Source organism: Mizuhopecten yessoensis, unplaced genomic scaffold, assembly GCF_002113885.1.
Source record: "Mizuhopecten yessoensis strain PY_sf001 unplaced genomic scaffold, ASM211388v2 scaffold716189, whole genome shotgun sequence".
In the NCBI taxonomy this organism is placed as follows: domain Eukaryota; kingdom Metazoa; phylum Mollusca; class Bivalvia; order Pectinida; family Pectinidae; genus Mizuhopecten; species Mizuhopecten yessoensis.
The window spans coordinates 73334-101049 of NW_018479992.1; the positions used below are offsets into that span (position 1 = coordinate 73334).

Here is a 27716-nt window from a genome sequence, read left to right on the forward strand (position 1 = left end):
AGCAACTTCTGAAGAAGATAGAAAAAGCATAGAATCTTATAATAATATTTTGCTGGTAGTTTCAACAGATGGAGCCAACAAAGTTTGCGAGGGAAATATTTTTAGTGCAATATAATATTTAATGAGAATATTTTGCTATGACTGCTTAAATATTCAGGTGAGCGATACAGGCCCTCTTGGGCCTCTTGTTATTTATCCTGAAGGTATTAATACATGTACTGTGAAAATAGTAGTTGTGTATCTCAAAGTATGACAAAATCATAAAGAAGGATTCTAAATGTCAAAGAAATATGAAATTATTGTTTGTTACAACTATATGCAGACATATAACAATTTAATCTTGACAAAAGTTACTTGAAGGCTCTACCACTTAGAGTTACCAAATTATGTCTATATTTGAAAACCCTCGGATACATCACAAAACCTACAAGGTAAAATACAAAATTTCCATTTCAGACTGTTTGGTCACCTCTGAAGGTCAGCAGGTCAAGGGTTCAGCCATTCAGGTCAAAGATACAGTGGAGGAGAAGATGTACAACTTGCATCAGTAAGTCCATATAACCTTTCTTTTTAGGGGTCATTGATAATCTAAAGGAAGTTTTTCTGATGTTTTTTGTATATGTTATGTAAACCTGTTTTCAGGGTCAGCAGTTGCAGGTTGAAGTTATAGTTATAGTTACAGGCCAATGTTTGTGTTACCTAAACTTTACAACAGCCCGTTCCTTTATGAATTAGGAAAATACAGCTTTATTTGTATTGAAATTGGGAATATATTCCACAGTTTTGGGTCATTTTGGGAAAATAAGGCACTTTTTAGCTAAAGGAAACAGCTTGTGTTCGGCAGTAAAACTGAGCAAAAAATATCACTGCAGGTACTGATGGTACTAAACCATAAATTTGTAAGGAGAGGGGTTCCTGAACCACAACACTGCACTGGTGTCACCAGTTTGACTGGATTTTTATTATGGCCGACTAGTTTCGACTCCTCAGCGAGTCTTCATCAGATCTTATATTGCCAAATCCTATACCCATCATCCTGCATACCATTTGGTATCCACACTGGGAGCGGAGCGCCCCACTGATTAATCCACCTAAAACTCACACGATGTTGGCTCTACTAATTCTATTTAAACCATAAATTGTGTTGTTCTGATGTTTATGAGCATCTACATTTACCGGAAATTGCTTTTAGTTTTATATACAACGCTGTTGTTTTGTTTGAAATGCATTATTTATGTTTCAGAGATTAAACTCATTGAAGTCACTTTTTGAATTTGATGTTACAGGAAATTTCTTTTCAGATCTTCATCATAACATGTATTTATAGCACTGCAAAGGAAACTGGTACTGTATATGCAAAGCAGAGAAATGTTTCCAGTTTATTGTTCGTACCAGTATCCTTGTTTTGAATCATATGACTGGATAATAAGGTTTGATGTCATCAAGATGTCTCATAAAATTGTCAATGGTACCTGGAAAGTGTCATCTAAAGGTGTGATGAGCCATGTATATATAGGCTCACTATGAAGATATGGTGCAGTTTTCCTAATGATTATGTATTCACACTGTACTTTAAATATATGATCAGTGTTACATTAACATATCCTGAAAGTTGACCATACAGTGACTTCAAAACACTTACACATCCAACGCTTTTAAATTTTTACTAAAATGTATGCTTTCTCAGTCTGTTGAGGCCAAACAAGGGTGTCTATGATTTCCGTTTACCTCCAGACAAAAAGGGAAAGGGTAAATATAAGTAGGTGGGTGAGGGGCAGTCTCATTGCCAGTGAAAGTGTAAAATCAAAAGGATGCAAACAATTTGTGATGTTTTGATGGTTAAATAGTTCACAAGGTTAGTTTTTATCAGACTACAGACACATGATTTCCTCATCACTGTACGCTATTATTTCTTACATAACAGTTATTTCACTTATCTATGCTTCAAGTCCCCGAGGAGATTGTCAGGTGTCACACAGAAACCCACAGAGGTATCATTGAACGCAAGCATTACTATTCATACAAAATCTGTTTTTAACAGTTCCTTTTTAAATAATAATGTTTTGATAATCAATTTAACATTTTGAAGATTAAAATTTCACAGGTGAAAACCCCTTATGACTTGCTAAGCAGTAAATAATGGTACAAAATTCAGGGTGACAACTGAAGCTATTACAAGGTTTACGAGTCACAATGAAACTGGTGCTTCACCAGTGCGTGATCCAGGGCCAGGATCAAGATGTTGTTAGATGCTGGTTGTGTGCCTCCCAATCTTGTTGGGGTATATGTAATGTTAATGAGCACCATAAGGTTTACAGGTGACAGAACGGTCAGATAACATCTGAATGGCTAGCACTGTGAAGCAGTTTGAACCTCAATGTGTACAGTTCTCCTGGGTTAGGGGTGCCAAAGAAGCTGTCAATCATTTCCTTTATGTGGCACAAACCAGGCAACTGATTGTAAAGTTTTACTTTGTTTTGGAACTTTATTTTACTTTCATGTATGGATTACTTTCCTCTGTGTTTCAGATAAATTTTGAATGATCAGTAAATAAAGCAGTAAGGTGTGCTGATAATTTCGGGGGAGTTGCTGAGGGCGCCCCTATTGCTCATTATCAACGGTGTTAAGTTTGTACACCAATGTAGTGTTGACACACAGGGGACATGTGAAGTGGTCCCCGCCTGTGAGAGGGGGCACGCTGGGGTGCTGACATCAATAGCCTCTGTGTAAATACGCTGCAGATACCTCTCTTGTTCAAATGCTTTAACAATAAGATTTTTTACAAATTCCTCCCAGACAGAAATATTCACCCCACTTATCTTGAGTGGAAAGATAATATTTGCGTTGAGAGTTTTTATCAGTGTACCGTGTCACCATTGCAATGTGATATGTTCTGAAGGTTTTGTATTGCTTGTTTTCGTTATCTCCGGAACAGGAGAATTGACAATGACACAGAATGTTTGTGTGTTTTAACACTGTTTCGACTGATCGAACATTGCAAGTATTATGTGCAGGTCGATATCCTGAATGAGTCTAAGGTCCTTGAGTATGCTTTACTGGGGTTTGTCAAGGCTGTGCTGGGTAACCAATGACGATGTTAATACGGAAGATCTAAGGTCAGCACGTCATCCTGGCAACCATGATTTACCTGTTAATTAGAGTCTTGAAACAACCAAGGTGACTATATTGTACACATGCAGGTCAATACCAGCTCCAGCTAGATCACTTTACTCTAACTACTGACAGAACAAATGTTTTCTCCTAATTACTTGCTATTTTTGTGTTTTTCTTAGTGCTTTGTGGGCAGTAACAACACTTAACTATTTAATCTGTTCAAATTGGTACCGTAGGTTAGAACACTGGAGAATATCAGGTCACCGCTTTGTTGGACTTCAGTCAGCTTTATTTCCACTGACAGATGACAGAAAAGGGTGTCGGGTGGCAGGAGTGTCAGAAAGCACATTTATTGTAGAACCAAGGGTTGAAAATTGGTCTATTGATTCATGAATCCATTCCTTTTTTCTGGAAGCAAAATATTGACTGTTTGGATTGTATGAAAAATTGCATAATAAGACTATTGAGAGCAGCAGCATGCAGGCCACACACTTTTATTTGTCTAATCTCTTACTGCTACTTTTTGGTGGGGTATTATTTATATCATTGATACGTTTAAGGACAACTATATAACTCTATAACACTGCAGGTGATTTTTGTCAACTCTAAGCAGTTGACATGGTAAACTATATCAATATTTAAGTATGAAATCATGTAAAAATTATGTGTTTTTACACTAAATTGGTTGATTTGATGATAATTCCTATCATTTCTTTATTTTTTTTCTAATTTGTGATTTAATCTATTTGATATATAAACATTGAAAACATCATTTGATTTGAGACCTTCATTGTAACCAACTAGTAGAGCAGATGTTGTTAACTGTTTTATCTTTCGAAAATTGTAAAGCATTTGTGGCATACTTGATATGCTTTCGTTTAGTTTTGAAACGCTTCACAAAAATCTATATCAGAAAGTGTATAGGTGGCAGTTGAGTGTTTAAGTACTTGCTCTGTCAGTAATGGAAAAAAACTTCAGACAAAGATATACATGTACATCAAACTTACATATTTGTGGGGGGTGGGGGTGAAGGAGGGGAGGNTTATAAGGGCTGGGGCCTTAAACCAGGTAGCAATGGGGCAAGAAAAAATTCAGGCAGTGTGTGTGTTGGGGAGGGGGGTAAAGCTAAGGAGAAAAGAAAGCCGGGCAATGAAAGGGGCTACACATCTGGCAGTGTAATTGGGTTGAAGGGAAGACAACTAGTCAGGGAGAGGGGAGCAAATTCAGGCAGTTTAGAAGGGTTGGGTGTGGGGATTGGGTTACAAATAAATCGGGTAGTGGAGAGGGTTTGGAGGGTATAAGCCCAGGCAGGGTAGAAGGGGAGCAAAGCCATGCATGTGATTTCAATATAAATTGGTTATTTAGACTTTTGTTAGATGTATTGTGGAATTAAATGAATGGTTGTAGGATTAAAGCTGACCTTGAATGCCATTTGACTTTGGTGAATTTTTTGTTCATGGTCTGGTCAGTTAAGTGGATTTCAATAGTTGTAACTATTCCACAAACACTCTTTGTGTTATGGCCTTTGAGCGCCACACAAAAGAGTCAATTATATTAGTAAACTTACAGCCATTGATCTGTCGATACCTGTAGATTAAGATTAAACAGAGTTTAACCATGCAGTCCTTTGATTAATGTTGAGTGGTACTAGTTGCCATTTTTTGGGTACAATACTTCTTTCCCCATAGGTAATGTCTCAAATATACTGGATGTTTATTCCATACTACTAAATGACTTTCGGACAGAACATGGATATTTAGAGTTGATGTTAATTATTTCTCCTATACCTAGGTCACTGTTATAAGATTAATGGCTATACATTCATGGTTGAGTTAGGACTTCTAATACCACCAATAGAACAGTTACTGAATTTAAACAGATACACTGGCTTTTATCTCTTTTCATGGTGCTTGTGTTTCTTGAACAAGCTTAAGGAATATCGCCTCAAATGAAATAATTGTGAGATGGTTGATCACATGTACTCTGGTACAATACAAAAACTGACCATTATTTTAGATATGATTTCACATGAATTTAACGAGTTTTTCTTCAACATTACTTTACTTGATTTTGATGTTGTATAATGTTTTGTTATTTTGGCTGCCTATATGTACTGGTGTATTTGCTATAAGAAATCATAGAATTAATGTGACCAAATTAGTTCCATGTTCTTCCTGGCCGGCCGGCCGGCCGGCCCTGATACCAGAAGTACAGTAACATAATAAATGCTTAAATATTGAGGCCCTCGGTTAATGTTGTGTATGTATTAAATATTTTGGGCAGTGTACTGTTTCAATAATTATGAATCAATATACATTTTGGTTTGGATATGTGTGTAGTCTTATTACAATCCATTAAAGGTTACACCTGGTCTTCAGTATCACATAAACACTGTGTTCAAAGCAAGCTGATGTAATGAGATATACAACAATGGGTCGTTACATTGAGGTTCCCCACAGAAGACGTAGGGTCGCTACATTGAAGTAACCCACAGAAGCCAGCTTGTGTCTTTGTATGACAAATGGTGTTACATGATACGGAAGGACCTCAAGCATGCTTTGTATTGCCAAACTGTACCAACAGGTCTTCTCTGTAGTCATGTATAATTATTTAAGGAAGGAAAGATATTTTTAAAAATTATTGAAAGAATAATGTGAAGAATTTATGAAGGTCAGCTCTGAAAGAATTTAAATGTTTGTACTGTAACTGGAGTTAAACATTATGAGGCTGGTGTAGGTAATACTGTATCCTGGGTTAAACATTACCAGGCCTGTGTAGGTAATATTAGGTTCTCACTGTTATATACCTGGGTATATGTCAATCGGCTATTGATGATTTGGATGCTGGTATCTTGGTCAACACATAACTGTATGTCACTACCATCTTAACTTAAATCTTAGTCAATAGGGCATAGTTCTTATTCATTGATTGTATTCTGGAGAAACTTAGGCTCAATTAGCTACATAACAGTACCTTCAGAAAGAACCTACATATAGCAATATGGTACCTTGGTAGTCATGATTGCTTTGACTCACAGTTGATATCACGGTGTGCAATTCTGTGGGAGCTTCATACCACTAACTCTCCATAGGTTTTGGTTTGAACCCCAGTGGAGAAGTAAGGAGTGATGTCTGCTAGAGTTTGGTCCCTCCAATGGCACAGTAGTTTCCCCACGCCCTACTTTTCTTCCATCAAGAAAAACAATATTTATTCCCTGATACAAGCTGTAACACTAAAAGAGAGAAAATGCATGTTTTTGTTTCCAGATTTGCATGTTATTGAAAGCTGCATCAGTTGTACTGGTCTTCAGATGGTTGTCATGGGTATTGATTTCTACAACAATACTACACTGCTTTCTCATGTATATTACGCTAGTGACAAAATTGTAAAGGTTTGAACCAAAGACTTGCAAATGTAAACTGACACTCTTCAAACAGAACTGTTTTTTTAGAGAAAGTTCCATGTAACGAGAATCGAAAAAAAGATCGGGTTGGCCTTCCCAAACATGTTACACCTGCAGTAACACTGCTACACCTGTACAGCCCTGTGTGGGGAGGACTTAATGACATTTTCAAACCGTTCATGTTCTGTTCATTTACGATACATGAGAGACTATTGTATGTATCCAGTAACTGTTTGTTTGTTGGGTATCTGTAGCCAGCCACCAGCTGCTCATGAAAGCACCGCTCTGATGATTTAAGGAAACCGTATAGCCACTTGGTACAAATGGCAATCAGTAACGGTATTTCATTTGTTGTAATGAGGTATTGATGAAACACATTAGGTATTTGACTTGTAAATTCATTCTTGCATTGTTAAAATAAAATATAACATCTTTCATTGATAATTAGTTTGTTCAGTTGATCAAGGATTCCTGTGGTATTTGACTCACATTTGATAAAGAGATAAAGAAATGATGCTGTCTGTTATAAGAACCTTCTATGCAGATTGTACATGGGGCACAGATTTTCCTTGAGTAAGGATTTGTTAAATCTTGACTTGATGTTAAGGAACAGAAAAGCAAGGTGAGGATAACCTTTCAATCCTATTGTTTTTAAAGACATTAAGGATTAATATTGACAATGGGATTCTGGATACAGAAAAAGATTTTGTCAGTATATTTTTTATTAAAACAATGACCAATAGCAGCTGCAATATATATATAACAAAGGCATGAACTAAATGTAATTGTTTAACATTTAACAATGAAATCAATTTCTTAAATTTGTTAGTCGTGTCTCCTGATAGTGATGTTGAGTTACTACCCCTTGAGCAGGACCTGCAGCATCATTTTAGCATTCATCACAGTCACAGTGTCAAGTTTGTTGTGGAATAGGAAGAGACGTTCAATAGCTGGCAAGATAGCAGGAGTTACAGCCCTTTGCATTTGGTTATTGCAAGAAACTAATACATTGAGGCTAGGATATATTTTAAAGGAATAAGCACATACCAGACTAAGTAATAAAATACTACAAGATATAAGGTTGTCTTTATTAAGATAAAAGAAGATCAATGTTTGCTTTGAAAACAATATGGCATCAATCATATTGATTGTGCAAGAAAAAATTGGTTTGGTTTTGTGTGCAAGCTAGAGGCAGACAAGTCTACAATGTCAATTATCTGTAATGCGTACAGAATTGTTACTGCCTGGTTGCTTTCCCAACACCATGAACATTTGGTTCACCATAAAATCACATATCATTTGAGATGAATCAGCTTTGTATCTTGTAAAAAATAAGTTTCATCAAAGGCTCGGCCATTGCAGAATTTTGTTTGATATATGTACTAAGGGAGAAAACTCTTGCTTACTTAGTTCTTGTTTGAAAATAACAGCTAAGACAGTTTTAAACACTGATGGTATGCCTTTTACTTTGAATAGTAGAAACACATACAACAAGGAAAATCATAGCCTGTACTTGGTGTTGACCTTTATTACTGTGTATCAACAAGATGCTGTATATCTGCAAGGGATTTAATTAACAAAAGCATAAAAATTGTGAATTCAAATATCTCATGAATGTTATTCATTTTTGGAAAGAAAGTAATTAATACAAGAGAGAATTAGATCTAACATCCGCTTGTGATGTTGAGTGACGTTCCGTGTAGCCAGGTTGATGGATTCCTAAATGAGATTCACTGGCCCTGCCATGAGAGTAATCAAAATTCAAAGGAAGAGATGACCAGATATCATCAAATGTACATTTTGAAAAGATGGTTTAAACTGTTACAAAGATATAATAAATTGTATCAATATCGATATGTATATGAAATATGTCATTAAACTTATACAAAAAAAAAGGAAAGAAGTGCAAGTGAAATCAATGAATTTGTGTAAAATAGATCAATATTGATCCTTAACTGGACTTGAAATTCACAAAAATGAAAAAGATAATTAAGAAGATATCTGGTATCTCAGTATTTCAGAATGCATTATTTGCCTTTAGGATGAACAAGGGCAAGCTCTGCCTTCCTTTAGGTTTGGTCAAGGGCTAGATCTGCTGGCCTTTAGGTTTGGACAAGGGCAAACTCTGCTGGCCTTACGGTGTGAACAAGGGCAAGCTCTGCCTTCCTTTAGGTTTGGTCAAGGGCAAGATCTGCTGGTCTTTAGATTTAGACAAGGGCAAACTCTGCTGGCCTTTAGGTTTGGTCAAAGGCAAGATCTGCTTGGCTTTAGGTTTGGACAAGGGAAAGCTGTGCTGGCCTTCAGGTTTGGTCAAGGGCAAGATCTGCTGGCCTTTAGGTTTGGACAAGGGCAAGTTCTGCTGGCCTTAAGGTTTGTACAAGGGCAATATTTGCTGGCCTTTAGGTTTAGACAAGGGCAAGATCTGCTGGTCTTTAGATTTAGACAAGGGCAAACTCTGCTGGCCTTTAGGTTTGGTCAAGGGCAAGATCTGCTGGCCTTTAGGTTTGGTCAAAGGCAAGATCTGCTTGGCTTTAGGTTTGGACAAGGGAAAGCTGTGCTGGCCTTCAGGTTTGGTCAAGGGCAAGACCTGCTGGCCTTTAGGTTTGGACAAGGGCAAGCTCTGCTGGCCTTCAGGTTTGGTCAAGGGCAAGATCTGCTGGCCTTTAGGTATTGACAAGGGCAAACTCTGCTGGCCTTATGGCTTGGTCAAGGGCAAGATCTGCTGGCCTTTAGGTTTGGTCAAGGGCAAACTCTGCTGGCCTTATGGTTTGGTCAAGGGCAAACTCTGCTGGCCTTTTGGTTTGGTCAAGGGCAAGATCTGCTGGCCTTACGGTTTGGTCAAGTGCAAGCTCTGCTGACCTATAGGTTTAGACAAGGGGAAGCTCTGCTGGCCTTATGTTTGAACAAGGGGAAGCAATTGGCCTTTCAGTTTGGACAGGGTCAGCTTTGCTTGGCTTAAAATTTGTACAAGGAAAATCTCTGTTGGCCTTTAGGTAAGGACTAGAAAAGTTCTGCTGGCCTTTAGGCTTGGACCATGGAAACTATTAGCCTTTAGGTTTCGATAAGGGCAAGCTCTGCTGGCCTTACGGTTTGGACATGGGTAAAACTGTTAGCCTTTTGGTTTTGACAAGAGAAAACTGTTAGCCTTTTGGTTTGGACAAGTGAAAACTGTTAGCCTTTTGGTATGGACAAGGGAAAACTTAGCCTTTGGGTTTTGACAAGTAAAAACTGTTAGCCTTCGGGTTTTGACAAGTGAAAAACATTAGCCTTTAGGTTTCGATAAGGGCTAGTTCTGCTGGCCTTTTGGTTTTGACAAGTGAAAACTTTTAGCCTTTGGGTGTGGACAAGGAAAAACTGTTAGCCTTTTGGTTTTGACAAGTGAAAACTGTTAGCCTTTTGTTTGGGTCAAGACAAGAAGAACTGCTATTGGGGTTAGGGTGTGGTTTAGGAGAAGCTCTGTTAGTCATGGGATAAGGCAGGTATGTTGGTCTTGGGTCAGGAAAGGGGGAAAAGGATGAAGACAAGAAGGCTTTGATGGCTATTTGGTTTGATCTTGTGAAGCCTGAGTTAGTTCTGGTATATTTACATAGACAATATTTTGGTACTACACTATTAGTTATTTGTTACACGGATTTTTGGCAGGGTACACGGGATGGTATGACCCTAAAGGGTTTCGTATTTCCTGAGGCTGTAACAAATTTATTACCCATTTTTAGTCTTTTATATTGGTTTTGTACAGTTCCCCGTCAACTTTTCTCTTGTCAAGATACAAATGGCACAGTACCTAATTTAGTTTCGTTTTATCAAATTCCTCGAACTGTTCTTCCTGATTCTTTTCTTTTAAATACGTCCTCAGCATGTTTGCCGCTCGTCTGTTCGACTTTTGTGTGTTATGTGGCACATAGTTAGCCCTTTTGGCGAGTCATCAGTATGCGAAGCGAAACATTTTGCCATTTTGTAAACAGCGCAGCAGACGACGAATGCGAGTTGTCTCCCGTTGCCCTTCTGCAAGATACAAAGACACGTGACCCGTATACCCCTTGTAAAATCACATGATTCCACCGTATTACTGCTGAGAATCACGTGACATGACCGTATACCCCCTGAGATTTTTGTATACCCCCTGAATTTTACGAATGCGGTTTGGTACACTGTAGTTTTTAACCAATCAGATTCCTAGATTTTTCTCAAAGGGGTAATAAGGGGTAATAATGCAAAGTATTCTCTTCAAGATTGCTGTTTTTAATATGAATAACATGTGAGTATTGTACTTTCTTGGTGAGTTTAGGCAATTTGTTGTAATATATGGGCCAGTTGGAATATGCCTATGCTAAAAAAACTATCAACTTTGGTGTTCAGATATTAAACATTTGTCTTTAGATATTAAGTATAGTAACATGAAAGGCAAAATGCAATGACCAGACCAGGATACAAAGCCCAGACATCCAAGTGCTATTGGGTTTATACAGGTTTTCTAGTTTCCTCTTACACTAAGCCCCTTGCACTTTCATTCGGGACTACAATAGTGAATAATTAATATAAGTTGAGGAATCCTGTTTCATAACTGTTGTAAAATGAATTTTATTATGTCAACATCTTAATATAAATATTCATATCACCAAAGTGATGTTAACTGGATATTTTGGCTCGGTCTTTAAATGTACTCATTATGTCTAGTTTCCTTTGTCAAAAAAACTGGTGCCTGATTTGTGTATTGCGATAATTTAATTATAATGTAATAATACCTGAACATTTTCAGGATGACCTAAAGGTCAAAGTTCATCTTTTCCATATGCTTACAACTAAATTTAATGGGAAGGCAAGTCTCAAGAAGCTAATGTGAGCTTTTAATTTCTTGTGTATTGAATTATTGTATGTGAAAACATGTTAATTATATATGAAAGACCTGTTGAGATTTTAATTTGTCAACATTTACTTCCATTCACCGACACTGGTGATTATTCTCATACTGTGTGCTTTTGGTAATTGTTAACCAAACACAGACCACAGTTTGGAGTAGAAAAGTTCTTCAAATTAGCAGAATTAAAGCTCCTTTCTGATTACAGGTAAGCTTGTGTGTTAACAGGGCCACATCAATAGTATTACTACCAAACAAACTTTGGTTTTGTGCTCAAAGCTGGTGTGACAGTGGTGCCTTCCAGTATTGACTGTTGGAAGTGTTTAAACACAAACAGTAAATTAAATTATTATTTATTGTAAGGGGATTTGTAAATAAGGCATAAGTACTGAAAGTCTTTATTGCATGTTCTTTCATCAAACTTAGTAGGAACCTTTGTGTTCACTAATCAAACAATGCTATCGAGACTGTCATGCAGCTCCACTGTACAGCACTGTGCATGATATATGTTGCAATATATAAATGCTCCTTGATACAAATTTATGATGTGTCATGTTTTATAAAAGAATACATGCCAGGGTATTTGTTTTGCTTGACATTACTTTAATATGTTGAAGAGGTTAATATCTTGAAGGAGTTTACTAATGAATCATTGCAGAAAAATGTAAGATCAATACAGTTTGAGATTTTTTCTATATCTTTAAAATTGGTAAAGTCAATGTCATAGTGTATGTAATATACTGTAAATTTACCTATTACCACAATCCTTTTTTCAGATTTTTACACTTTTACATTAATTCATGTACATGTCAAAACTTTCTTTCCATTCAAAGACCAAGTACAAATCACCTGTGAAAAGTTTATAGAAAGATCTCACTATCAAAATCTGATGTAATCTGAGTGAGATTATCAGATACACTGTATTTAGCTGATAAAAGAGAATAGCATGTCAGTCGTAACAGAATAGATTGTATTGAGCTGATAGAAGTGTAATAGGAGCGGAAAAGTACATGACCAGACCAGGATTTGAACCTGGGACCCTCTGATCTCTTGATGGACGCTCTACCAATTGAGCTACTTGGTAGCTGCCGATCGTCCCGGTCCAGTTCTGCTACATGTATAATACAGTGTCAGTCTAAGGGAAACTAATTATATTGAGCTGATATAAGTTATCTAATTCAGTATAATATGTTAGTGGGATAAATTATATTGAGCTGATATAGGATATCTAATTCAGTATAATATGTTAGTGGGATAAATTATATTTAGCTGATATCAGATAAGACAGTGTTGAAGTATCAGGTCACTGCTTTAGTAAAGGAGCAGACAGAACATTGTTAGATTATAATGTAAACTATCTCACCCTGGTTCATCATAGACAATGGAGTCGCTGATATAGTTTATAGTTTTATTGTGTATAGATAGACCACACAGTGGTGAGACAATCCTGTGAGACAAAACCCTGGAAAGGAAACAAATACATAGTACGATACAAAGGACAATTTAAAAAGTTAAAACGACAAGGGACATAACTCATGAATTTTACAAAACAAAGATTCTGTGATACAAGTGACATAACTCATAAATTTTACAAAACAAAGATTCTGTGATTGTTGTTTTACAAACTGTGTACTGGAATGGTTTACAGAATATGATGATAGACTTTATACAGTTTTGTCTTTTGTAAATAATTCAAAGGAAAAGAATAAACTCATATACTAAACTGACCAAGAAAACAATTCAAATGAAGATAATAATTGTACAATATATTTTTTAGTTACCTATTAAAGGAGATATCTATTGCTGTAGACTATGCAAAATAGTCTTATCTTATGTGTCGTTTATCATATTTCATAAATTAAATTAATTTAATTAGCGTTATTCTAAAAGTCTAGGTTCTAGGTGTAAAAATACATATATACCCTTACAATGCATGATAAACAATGCCACACAAGTCACATGACAGTCACATGATTAATCATATTGAGGACTTGAAAGGATGTGTATACATACATGAAAACCTATGCAGCTGTAGTTCACACAATGCCACTATAATGTAAAAGTTTTATTGATTGTCATGTCAGCTAATTATGTTTTAATTTCCTTCCGTTTTCTCGCCTTTTTGGAGTGCTTGGAAAATAATGAGTCATTTACAGTAAACATGTCTAACAAACCCCTAGGACCTAAGAAAATTGAAATCCGTTCACAATGTGTTTTTGTAGTGCTTGATGTTTGTGGGATAATACTTTGACAGATAACTATCAGATGGCTTTGTGCAAAACGTATTGTGACAATAGCGTTTTCAACTGTAGACTGCTAAAATTAAAGATTATCAATATTCTAATAATTTATTACTAGACCAATTGAGGTTGAAATAGAGAAACTCATGAGAACGTGATGAAGATTAGATGGATGAGTGGTCCGAATTTCTTTAAAAGATTGATTGCCTGATTAATTTACAGCTGAGTTCACAGCTGAAGGTACCTTAAAGTATTTCACTAATAAAACATATATAGTGGTAGTTGGTATTTTCCAATATTTCTGAATTTAAATTCTTAAAAAAAATGCTTTTAAAATAAAAAGTAGTTTTAGACTTTGTTTCTGCATTTTATCTAACAACTGTCACTTTTAGTGCTATTTATGTGGACTTACTTAATTAACGGTAACAGGTTTGGGTGTGGATCTATATAATATAAGACTTAACACATTGAGGTAAGATATCACTAAACTTAAGGTTAATTTGATATCATAACAAGGATAGTGTTATTACCAGCCTAAAAAATATATAGATACGTAAAGTCATTGAAGAGCATATTTGAATTTCACTGTCAGAGTCCATTGGCTTTCAATGTAAAGTTATATAATGGAGGAGTGTAGTCAATGTAGGATGGTATTGGATAGCTAGAAATTAAACTGATATAATTCTAGGGTCAAGGGTATAGTGTTTATGTTTGATTTTAGAGTTAGAACAGAAGTAGAACAGATTGTCCCACAGTACTTTGGCTGTATTTAGAGAATGTTCCGAGACCTGCCTTCACCAGTAGGATTCCCTGATTGGGAATGTGTAATCTGTGTGATATCTGAGGTGTTGGGCCCCCCTGTGATAAATGGCTATGTTGTAACAACCAAACAGACATTCACCAGTAGGATTCCCTGATGGGGAATGTGTAATCTCTGTGATATCTGAGGTGTTAGGCCCCCCTGTGATAAATGGCTATGTCGTAACAACCAAACTGACATTCACCAGTAGGAGTCCCTGATGGGGAATGTGTAATCTGTGTGATATCTGAGTTTTTAGGCCCCCTGTGATAAATGGCTATGTTGTAACACCCAAACTGACATTCACCAGTAGGATTCCCTGTTGGGGAATGTGTAATCTGTGTGATATCTGAGGTGGTGGGGCCCCCCTGTGATAAATGGCTATGTTGTAGCAACCAAACAGACATTCACCAGTAGGATTCCCTGATGGGAATGTGTAATCTTTGTGATATCTGAGGTGTTGGGCCCCCCTGTGATAAATGGCTATGTTGTAACAACCAAACTGACATTCACCAGTAGGATTCCCTGATGGGGAATGTGTAATCTTTGTGATATCTGAGGTGTTAGACCCCCTGTGATAAATGGCTATGTTATAACAGCCAAACTGACATTCACCAGTAGGATTCCCTGATGGGGAATGTGTAATCTGTGTGATATCTGAGGTGTTAGGCCCCCCTGTGATAAATGGCTATGTTGTAACACTCCCTGATGGGGAATGTGTAATCTGTGTGATATCTAAGGTGTTAGGCCCCCCTATAATAAATGGCTATGTTGTAACAACCAAACTGACATTCACCAGTAGGATTCCCTGATGGGAATATGTAATCTGTGTGATATCTGAGGTGTTAGGCCCCCCTGTGATAAATGGCTATGTTGTAACACTCCCTGATGGGGAATGTGTAATCTGTGTGATATCTAAGGTGTTAGGCCCCCCTATAATAAATGGCTATGTTGTAACAACCAAACTGACATTCACCAGTAGGATTCCCTGATGGGAATATGTAATCTGTGTGATATCTGAGGTGTTAGGCCCCCCTGTGATAAATGGCTATGTTGTAACACTCCCTGATGGGGAATGTGTAATCTGTGTGATATCTAAGGTGTTAGGCCCCCCTATAATAAATGGCTATGTTGTAACAACCAAACTGACATTCACCAGTAGGATTCCCTGATGGGAATATGTAATCTGTGTGATATCTGAGGTGTTAGGCCCCCCTGTGATAAATGGCTATGTTGTAACACTCCCTGATGGGGAATGTGTAATCTGTGTGATATCTAAGGTGTTAGGCCCCCCTATAATAAATGGCTATGTTGTAACAACCAAACTGACATTCACCAGTAGGATTCCCTGATGGGAATATGTAATCTGTGTGATATCTGAGGTGTTAGGCCCCCCTGTGATAAATGGCTATGTTGTAACACTCCCTGATGGGGAATGTGTAATCTGTGTGATATCTAAGGTGTTAGGCCCCCCTATAATAAATGGCTATGTTGTAACAACCAAACTGACATTCACCAGTAGGATTCCCTGATGGGAATATGTAATCTGTGTGATATCTGAGGTGTTAGGCCCCCCTGTGATAAATGGCTATGTTGTAACACTCCCTGATGGGGAATGTGTAATCTGTGTGATATCTAAGGTGTTAGGCCCCCCTATAATAAATGGCTATGTTGTAACAACCAAACTGACATTCACCAGTAGGATTCCCTGATGGGAATATGTAATCTGTGTGATATCTGAGGTGTTAGGCCCCCCTGTGATAAATGGCTATGTTGTAACACTCCCTGATGGGGAATGTGTAATCTGTGTGATATCTAAGGTGTTAGGCCCCCCTATAATAAATGGCTATGTTGTAACAACCAAACTGACATTCACCAGTAGGATTCCCTGATGGGAATATGTAATCTGTGTGATATCTGAGGTGTTAGGCCCCCCTGTGATAAATGGCTATGTTGTAACACTCCCTGATGGGGAATGTGTAATCTGTGTGATATCTAAGGTGTTAGGCCCCCCTATAATAAATGGCTATGTTGTAACAACCAAACTGACATTCACCAGTAGGATTCCCTGATGGGAATATGTAATCTGTGTGATATCTGAGGTGTTAAGCCCCCCTGTGATAAATGGCTATGTTGTAACACTCCCTGATGGGGAATGTGTAATCTGTGTGATATCTAAGGTGTTAGGCCCCCCTATAATAAATGGCTATGTTGTAACAACCAAACTGACATTCACCAGTAGGATTCCCTGATGGGAATATGTAATCTGTGTGATATCTGAGGTGTTAGGCCCCCCTGTGATAAATGGCTATGTTGTAACACTCCCTGATGGGGAATGTGTAATCTGTGTGATATCTAAGGTGTTAGGCCCCCCTATAATAAATGGCTATGTTGTAACAACCAAACTGACATTCACCAGTAGGATTCCCTGATGGGAATATGTAATCTGTGTGATATCTGAGGTGTTAGGCCCCCCTGTGATAAATGGCTATGTTGTAACACTCCCTGATGAAGAATGTGTAATATGTGTGATATCTGAGGTGTTAGCCCCCCCCTGTGGTAAATGGCTATGTTGTAACACTCCCTGATGGGGAATGTGTAATCTGTGTAATATCTGAGGGGTTAGGCCCCCCTGTGATAAATGGCTATGTTGTAACAACCAAACTGACATTCTCCAGTAGGATTCCCTGATGGGGAATGTGTAATCTATGTGATATCTGAGGTGTTAGGCCCCCTGTGATAAATGGCTATGTTGTAACAACCAAACTGAAATTCACCAGTAGGATTCCCTGATGGGGAATGTGTAATCTGTGTGATATCTGAGGTGTTAAGCCCCCCTATGATAAATGGCTATGTTGTAACACTCCCTGATGGGGAATGTGTAATCTGTGTAATATCTGAGGTGTTAGGCCCCCCTGTGATAAATGGCTATGTTGTAACAACCAAACTGACATTCAGCAGAATGTCTGACATAGTCCAAAGGTTTTCATGCATGTTTACCCTCAATGTTTGCCTCCCAGCGCTGAGATAGGGCTTTTTACCTGTCCGGTATTGTTTGTTTGATATTCACGATTTAGTGTAGAAGACGTAACAACAGGGGCTCGAGAACTGCCGTTATTAATGTACAGATAAGTAGGATAAGTTCAGTTATTCTGGGTGAAGCTAAAGCATGTATATACATTTGTTAGAGATGACAAACAGACGTTTCAAGGATTTGTATGGGATGGCACACTTGGGTCAAACTCAGTGTCAATCCCACAATCAATAGCACCATGTCATAAATAAAATGGGTGTTTTAACTAAAGTGTTAGGGTTTCCTACTTAGATAGTTGGACAGGCAGGACAAGGGAAAACTTAACAGCTAATAAGGGCAGATCTCTGGACAGGATTTGGGTTTATCAGAGAGTTACAAACTGTAAGGGACGACCATTTCCCTGACCAAGCTGTTGTATCAAGACTATCGTTTGGCTGATGTATGTAAGTGTTATGAAGATGGTATTTTTGGTTTAAACATCTATATAGAACATATTCATTATGTTAAATTTTCACTTGATTCATATTGAGGTTACTGATGTCTGATATTATGAAGGGATCAGTCATCAACCTATTTTTAGCTCACCGGGTCCGAAGGACCAAGGTGAGCTTATGCCATAACGTGGCGTCCGTCGTCCGTCCGTCAACAATTTCTTTGAACGACTTCTTCTTCTTAACCACTGATTGGAATTTAACTTAATTTGACTGGAAGCATCCCTAGGTGGTGGGGATTCAAAATTATACAAATGGTGGGGTTGACCCCCAAAGGGGACTGAGGGGCGGGGCAAATAGGGGGCAATTTGGCTATATTGCTTTAAGCGACATCTCCTCTGGAACTAAGAGATGGATATCAACCATATTTGACTGGAAGCATCCCTAGGTGGTGTGGATTCAAAATTGTACAAATGGTTGGGCTGACCCCCCAGGGGGCTGAGGGGCGGGGCCAAAAGGGGGAATTTTGGCTATATTGCTACAAACGACTTCTTCTGTAGAACTATGCTCTGGATATCAATCATATTTAATCAGAAGCATTCATCGGAGGCAGGGGTTCAAAATTGAACAAATGGTGTGGCTGACCCCCGTGGCGGCTGAGCGGCAGGGCCAAAAAGGGTTATTTAGCTATATTACTTTGAGCGACTTCTTCTCTGGAACTAAGAGATAGATATCAACCATATTTGACTGGAAGCATTCCTAGGTGTTGGGGATTCAAAATTGTACAAATGGTTGGGTTGACCCACCAGGGGGCTGAGGGCTGGGCCAAAAGGGGGCATTTTGGCTATATTGCTATAAACGACTTCTTCCGTAGAACTATACCATGGATATTGAACATATTTGGTCGGAAGCATTCATGGGAGGCAGGGATTCAAAATTATACAAATGGTGGGGCTGACCCCCCGGGCTAAGGGGTTGGGCCAAAAAAATGGATTTGGTTGAGATCCCCACCATATAACCATATATACAATTGCTGAGTATAAAGAGAGGAATGCCCATTTGCTTCCAGGATGGCTCTAGGGTCTGGCCCCACCGTTGGAGACTTAACCCCTGGGTCATAACTTTGAAATGGTTAAGATCCCCACTCCAAAACTATATATACAATTGTTAGGCATAAAGAGACGAATGCAGTCATGATATTACAATTGACCCCAGGGTCTGCCCCACCCTTGCAGACATAACCCTTGGGTCATAACTTTGAAACGGTTGAGATCCCCACCCCAAAACTATAAACACAAATGCTGGACATAAAGAGACAAATGCAGTCATGATATTAAAATGGATCCCAGGGTCTGCCCCACCCTTGCAGACATAACCCTTGGGTCATAACTTTGAAACGGTTGAGATCCCCAACCCAAAACTATATATACAAATGCTGGGCAAAAAGAGATAAATGCATTCATGATATTTGAATTGATCTTGGGGTCTGGCCACAACCCTAAGGACCTAGTTTCTGAGTCACAGCTTGGAAACAGTTGAGATCCCCACCCCTAGTCCGAATTATTCTGACGTTTTATCGACTTTTTTCATATCGGTCTGTTGTCGATTATCGTCAGAACTCCGGCCCTCTATGATATGCGGGAAATATGTGCCCCGCGCCCGGAGCGCACTTCAAACGGATATTTTAGAAACAAATTGTCACTTTCACACACATGTCGCACATAGATCGAAAGATCTATTCTTTATGCACAAGATGAACATACATAACATGCATCAAACAACCAAAACAATCACTAAAAACATATTTTTTCAAACTTACTCTGTTTTACTCTAGTTTTTTGATAGCCCCCGCCTTCTAATGCCACGTGACTAAAATCTCGCCAGCCTACGTCATAACATTGGAAATACCTTCGTTAATTCGAGATCTCGTCAAGTCATGTGAATCATGGCCTAATTTCCATTAAAAACATGGGTTGGTATAGAAAACGTTGGAAAATACATGTTATTGATACCACCTAGTGCATAAAGAATACATCTTTCGATCCATGTTGGACATGTGTGTGAAAATGCCGATTTGTTTCTAAAATATCAGTTTGAAGTGCGCTCCGGGCGCGGGTCGCATATTCCCGCATATTATAGAGGGCCGGAGTTCTGACGTTAATCGACGACAGACCGATATGAAAAAAGTCGATAAAATGTCAGAATAATTCGGACTACTCACCCCATAACCATACATAAAATTTCTGGGCATAAAAAATCAAATACAGATATGCTACAAGGATTGGCCTTGGGATCTGGCATATTCCCTTGAATCTTATTTGGAGAATATTTTGCCATGATTGCTTAGATATCCAGGTGAGCGATACAGGCCCTCTGGGCCTCTTGTTTTATATTTTACATTAGAACAGCACCTCTGTAAACCAAACATTTAACACATTTCATAATGGTTCCTCTATATCTGTACAGAATATATGCAGATTTTTGTTTACAAAAGAACAAATTATATCTTCAAATGGTTATGCTAACAGTAGGACTTGCTTAGAGAAATGATATTCACACAAAGTTCTACAATGTTCAGGGTTTTATGGTAAAATATATACGGGTTCCACTGTACAGAGGTTTCACTATACACAAGTCATAGTTTGCACAGGTTCCAATATATCCACAAGGTTCACTGTATACTGGTTCCACTGTATACAGTTAACACTGTTCACAGGTAATATTGTACACATGTTCTTCTGTACATAGGTTACACTGTACACACGTAACGTTGTACACATGTTTCACTGTAGATGAATTACACTGCACACATGTAGCATTGTACATAGGTTCCACTATATACAGGTTACACTGTATACAGGTAACACTGTACACAATGTCCACTGTACATAGGTTACATTGTACACACGTAACATTGTACATAGGTTCCACTGTATACTGGTTCCACTGTACATAGGTTACACTGTACAAAGGTTACACTGTATACTGGTTCCATTGTACATAGGTTACACAGTATACAGGTAATATTGTACACATGTTCCACTTTACATAGGTTACACTGTACACAGGCAACATTGTACACATGTTTCACTGTAGATGAATTACACTGCACACATGTAGCATTGAACATAGATTCCACTATATACAGGTTACACTGTACACAGGTTACACTGTATACAGATAGCATTGTACACAGGTAACACTGTATACAGGTAACACTGTACACAGGTTACACTGTATATTGATAGGCAGGCAAGTTTTCTATCTTGACTCTTCAGTATTTTAATATATAAGTAAACATAGTGTCATGGTATTACTTAGCAGGTAGGATCTTGTCTTTATCTCAGTCGATTAGGGTAGTTGAACTTTCCTGATGCCTAACCCTTAATCAGAGTATAGAGTTACTGGACTCTTTAATTGGTGAATCACAATGAAAGATACAATATCAGGTCATTAGGTGTTAAGGATTTAAAGTTTTATTTATAAGGGCAATCAGGTGTTGATTAAAATGTTAGAAACTCTTTATCCTGAGAGGGAAACGGTGCTAAAATTTCTATTGATTATTCCTTTGCTATTGTTAGTTTTTCCACCCTAGGTTCCTGGTCGGGTATACCCAAATCAAAAGAGGCCCTTTTAGTGTAGCTTTGTTACTGTGTTACCTACAGATCTCTAGAGACAAATATTGGTGAAGGAGTTTTATGTCAACATTAAATTTGTTTTGAACTTCTGGATTTAACCCCTAAGAAACTCAGGTTTATCTTTAGAACCAAGCTGTAAGCCACCACTTCAAGTATAGACGTTAAATCCTGTGGTTGGAAGTTTACGGAATTTGTTGATCTAGAACCAATCCTAAGGTACCTTTTTAATTTGATTGATAACGATGAGCAGGTGGCTTAAATTCAAACACATGTTTGTTTTGAATCTGGTTTCAATGTTTTAAAGTAATCTGACAACCTTGTACATGCTTGTTATATATATCATACAGAATGTTTACAACAAATTTGAAAGATAAATGTGAATCAAATTAGTATTGATTCCTCATTGTTACCATGCCATTGACCAAGGCCAGGGTCCTGGGGTTCCTGGTAGAGTTTGTTTGCTGTTAATTAGATTGTTAAATTGAAGGTTTTATATATTGAACACCAAGCCTGGGTAACCACAGATGTTATAACCACCAAGAACCTGTAATCTGAAAACCAAACTTGGTCGGCTCTAAATCAGCTAGATACACCTGAATACACTTCATTGCTCAATCCGTGGGACCCCGTAGCCCTACTTTAATATAAAACGTATATAGTGAGTGTTCAATCTAGAAAATTAAAGTGCTGAAAGGAAACTCTTACATGTTATAAACACCACAATGGCCCCCTAGGTTCACCATTTTTATGCCTCTTCATTCCATCTCTTGCTACCCAATCTTCGATAGACCCCTCACCTTTCACAGTTAGCTTAGTGCCTATAGAAATCCATTGACTGAATGAATTTTACAGGACTTTTAACTATATACAGTGTGAGGAATTAAATCTGGAAGTCAGAGCTATCTTTAACCTATTGGCTACCTATCAGTGGGTATAGCTTACTACTTACATAAGTTATTGATTCATCAAATAGTTTGTGTCAACTGTGCCGAGGTGCGGAGTACTATACCTTGTCACCCGTATTGAGGTAGAAAGTACTCGATAACTCATACCGGTCAGCTCTGGTGATAAGCAAGGTAAGATATTTGTTTGTGCCTGTATTAAATAGAATCACCAGAACATGGGGCATGTTCCGCTCATAGTTTGTTTAGTATGTTCAGATGCATAGCTTTCAATAATGTAGGTGAATGTTTTAGGTACAGAAATTCACAACATTATAACAATGAACAAAAGAGGGAGGGGTCCACGTGACAGCACAGTTTGTGTACAAGGGAACATAAGGGGTCAGCAGTGACAGAACCAGAAGTTTGGGACAGAAAAGACTATTAGTGGAAGTAAGGAACAGGAAGGGGTCAGTGGTAGAAGGCAAATAGTAGAGGACATGGCCAATACCAGTACTCTGGAACAGGAAGGGACCAATAGTAGAGGACATGACCAGAAGTAAGGAACAGAAAGGGGGCAATGGTAGAAGGCAAATAGTAGAAGACATGGCCAATACCAGTACTCTGGAACAGGAAGGGACCAATAGTAGAGGACATGACCAAAAGTAAGGAAAGGAAGGGGGCAATGGTAGAAGGCAAATAGTAGAAGACATGGCAAATACTAGTACTTGGGAACAGGAAGGGACCAATAGTAGAGGACATGACCAGTAGTAAGGAACAGGAAGGGGTCAGTGGTAGAAGGCAAATAGTAGAGGACATGGCCATCTCGGGAACAGGAAGGGACCAATAGTAGAGGACATGACCAGAAGTAAGGAACAGGAAGGGGTCAATGGTAGAAGACATGGCCAGTAGTAGTACTAGGGAACAGGAAGGGACCAATAGTAGCGGACATGACCAGTATTAGAGGACAAGAAGGGGACAATAGTAGAAGTAAGGAACAGGAAGGTGTCAATGGTAGAAGACATGGCCAGTAGTAGTACTCGGGAACAGGAAGGGACCAATAGTAGAGGACATGACCAGAAGTAAGGAACAGGAACGGGTCAATGGCAGAAAACATGGCCAGTAGTAGCACTAGGGAACAGGAAGGGCCCAATAGTAGCGGACATGACCAGCAGTAGAGGACAAGAAGGGGACAATAGTAGAAGTAAGGAACAGGAAGGGGTCAATGGCAGAAGACATGGCCAATACTACCAGTAGAGTAGGGGACAGAAAGGGGCCAATACTAGTCGTATGGAACAGGAAGGGACCAATATGAGAGGTCATGGCCAACAGTAGGGAATAGGAAGAGGCCTTTAGTAGAGGACACGGTCAAAAGTAGGGACTTAGGATACCACTAGATTCTAACCTCAGACATGTAAATGTAATACACAGTAACGATGATTTTACTTTGCTAAATCAACACTTAATATTAATTGAATCAACACTTAATATGAATTGAGTATCATATTTTGCCTGATTTAACTTACTATAGATCTAGACTTACACATGTATTCCAATGATTAACAATTGTATGAATTTTGTAACATTTTAGATCTGTCTGGTATATTGTTCTGGTAGTTCACTCCATTTGGGTGGTTTCATGTTACACTTTCAGAATGTCATATACAATATGGTAATGTGAGTGTGTTTGAATACAGTGTAAAAAAACAAAATTTGTAAAGTACCCATAGTTTGGTTAATGTTGGGAATACAATGGTAGAAAAGTTTACATTTTTAAAATCAATATTCAACAATATGAGGACGTTACAATTTTTTCTGGTCAATTGATATTTTGTAAGCACCTGACAGAGCCTGAACAAATATTAGTGTTTGTACAGTAATATAAAACAATGTCAATAACGGGCCGGACGTGTAATGCAATATAATGGAATCAATAGTATATAAACCATTATAGCATGTTTGTTGTGTTGTAGGGTATATTTACCCTTGTACTCTTTAACTGCTAACTCCCTTTGTCCTTGGGGAGGGACATTGATTTTGTGGGGCGATTCCGGATGTTTAGCAGAGGAGTCTGCATTGGTATGTCCAAACCCTAATTATAAAACTATAATTCACCTGTTTTCCACTGTGTGTGATTTCTTCAGAACAACATTGTGGTGGTAGAAAGCTGTACACAACATTAATTAAATTGAGACCATTACTGGAACTTGTGATAATTTTTTGGACCATTTAGAAGTGAAAAAGGATGTGCATGGTTTGTGTTCTCTAGACTTGGTCACAGATCAATCTACAGTCATTTACTGTAACGCTGCCATCTTGATAGGACTAACATGTGCTAGGCTAGCCTTCATTTCTAGTGTCATTTAAATCTTAGATTATGAAAATTACTAATCTAAAGTAGGAGACAACTTTGGTGAAAAGGGATTTAAATTGGAGTTTACCTGTCAAGGAGTCATTAGAGTTTATTAAACATTTTCTATTTTTAGAAAAACATTAAGCAAGTCTGTAAAAACAACTTTTCTGCCATTGCATGTCCTTTTCTGGGCTAATTTGGGGTGCTGATTACCACAAATTATCATTCCATTTCCACATGGAATAATGGCATATCAATGTGTTGCATTTGTGATAGGGCTAATGTCTACAGAATTTCGATATGTCGAATCTTGTGTATACCCTTTTGTAAATATTTTCTGCTTTTTTGAAGGCGTTCAACGTGAGCATGACATAACGGAGGAGATATGAGCCTAATCCTTTGTTGATTGGCGGGGATGTTGGGAGGGTGGTGTCCCACTTTGCCAGTTTAATGTATAGGTACAAACATGAAACTGGATTAATAACTATTCCACATAGACAGCTGACGTAACGTGCCGCAGCACAACCTAAACACATTGATAAGAGGAAATGTAAGTGTTTCTCTAAAAGGAATTGTGTGAACTCAAGGTGAGCTACCTGATTGATTTCCAAACAGAATACTAAGTGATTGATATCTCGTTTTTGTGGTCCTAAATGTGGGAGGTACATGTACAAAGTTTGTTTAGAGTATGTCTATGGAGGGAAGTGAATATGAACTCCAGGTTGTGTTGAGGATACGTTTGGTCAAATTGACGTGATTGTAACTTGGGTCAGTAGTACCCTGAAGTTGACCAGTCTCTACAGAGGATCAGAGGTGAACTGGCCACTGGGTAAGTTCCAATACCGGGTCACAATGAGTGTGCCCCTACACACTGCCAGCCTCATGGGTCCCCCATCTATGGACTCCCGTCCCCCATCTGCCCCGTCAGAGGAGAGTACCTACCAGGGGAGGGACGGCATGGTTCTCAAGCTCCCGACAAGCAGCAACCTCCTCAGCCGCCTCTATGCCAACAATGGTGTTCGTATCAGGATGCATGTTGGACGGAAGAAAAAGTCAGCAAAGATTCCTACTGTACGGGACTTGATAGATCAGTTCTCTAAAAAACATGAACGACTACTTCTTCAAGAGACAGAGGAGAAAAAGATCAGGTAAGAGTGCAGAGCAATTGTTTTATTATAAAGATTGTTTTATATAGCAATTTCATTTCAGGTGACGAAGGAAATTCTGCCAAGAACACGAAAGATATGCATTGAGAATATATACGAAACATTTCCCTGAAATAAAAAAATGTAACATGTTCATTCGTTAGCATTACTGTCTACACTGAAACCTGTCTAAAGGACATAGCTACATAATTTGTAAACCTCTATTAACCAGACATTCAAAAAGAAGGAGCCACAAAATACTGGTATAATAAAATACCTGTTTTAGTAGTAATATTGGTTGAGGGGACATCCTGTTTATAAAAATTACAGGTAATGTCCTAACCTGTGTAAGAGACAGTTGAATGCTTAGGGCATTGAACTAAATATGTGTTGGAGGTATGGTTGTTCTTGGTGTTTATGTATGGGTGTGACTAAGATGTACTGAGTGAACTTGATTCTTGTTGAGAAGTTTGATTACGTGACAACAACACCTGAAAGACTGTTTTGATTGAAAGGAGTGTGTTTTGATCAGTGTGCCCAAGGTGTTAAAAATTCATAGTCAATATTTACTAGAACAAGAGATATAACAAACTACACACTCATAGTCAATATTTACAGGAACAAGATAAATAACAAACCACATGATCAATGTGTCTGATAATACAACATGAATAGTGGTTTTATAAATATTGCATTACCACAGATATATACCATGGAGGATTGATGTAGGACAGATATATCCTGTGAAGAATAATAAGTCTCCTGCATAATGTGACATACCTGTCCTGCATCATATACTTATACTCATATCAATAATATAATACCTGCATGTTTTACATCATATGAAGATCACTGTACTCATAACTGATGTGATACCTGTTCTACATCATATACATATCACTGTACCCATAACTGATATGTAATACCTGTTCTACATCATATACAGGTCACTGTACTCATAACTGATATGTGATACCTGTTCTACATCATATACAGGTCACTGTACCCATAACTGATATGTGATACCTGTTCTACATCATATGCAGATCACTGTACTCATAAATGATATGATACCTGTTCTACATCATATACAGATCACTGTACCCATAACTGATATGTGATACCTGTTCTACATCATATACAGATCACTGTACCCATAACTGATATGTGATACCTGTTCTACATCATATACAGATCACTGTACCCATAACTGATATGTGATACCTGTTCTACATCATATACAGATCACTGTACCCATAACTGATATGTGATACCTGTTCTACATCATATACAGATCACTGTACCCATAACTGATATGTGATACCTGTTCTACATCATATACAGATCACTGTACCCATAACTGATATGTGATACCTGTTCTACATCATATACAGATCACTGTACCCATAACTGATATGTGATACCTGTTCTACATCATATACAGATCACTGTACCCATAACTGATATGTGATACCTGTTCTACATCATATACAGATCACTGTACCCATAACTGATATGTGATACCTGTTCTACATCATATACAGATCACTGTACCCATAACTGATATGTGATACCTGTTCTACATCATATACAGATCACTGTACCCATAACTGATATGTGATACCTGTTCTACATCATATACAGATCACTGTACCCATAACTGATATGTGATACCTGTTCTACATCATATACAGATCACTGTACCCATAACTGATATGTGATACCTGTTCTACATCATATACAGATCACTGTACCCATAACTGATATGTGATACCTGTTCTACATCATATACAGATCACTGTACCCATAACTGATATGTG

General features: G+C 38.1%; 1 protein-coding gene across 5 annotated transcripts in view; it reads left to right on the forward strand.

Annotated features, from left to right (window-relative positions):
- The window catches only part of LOC110442007, a 128509-nt gene that overhangs the window by 10055 nt on the left and 90738 nt on the right, over positions 1-27716 (forward strand). For 3 of the 5 annotated variants that reach the window (XM_021485393.1, XM_021485386.1, XM_021485385.1), the window contains exon 2: positions 457-547. In XM_021485393.1, the coding sequence (XP_021341068.1) occupies positions 457-547 (91 nt within the window). Of the gene's footprint in view, positions 1-456; positions 548-17739; positions 17892-22441; positions 22594-25102; positions 25900-27716 lie in introns of those variants that run through there. The other 2 variants (XM_021485390.1, XM_021485389.1) reach the window with 2 other exon arrangements.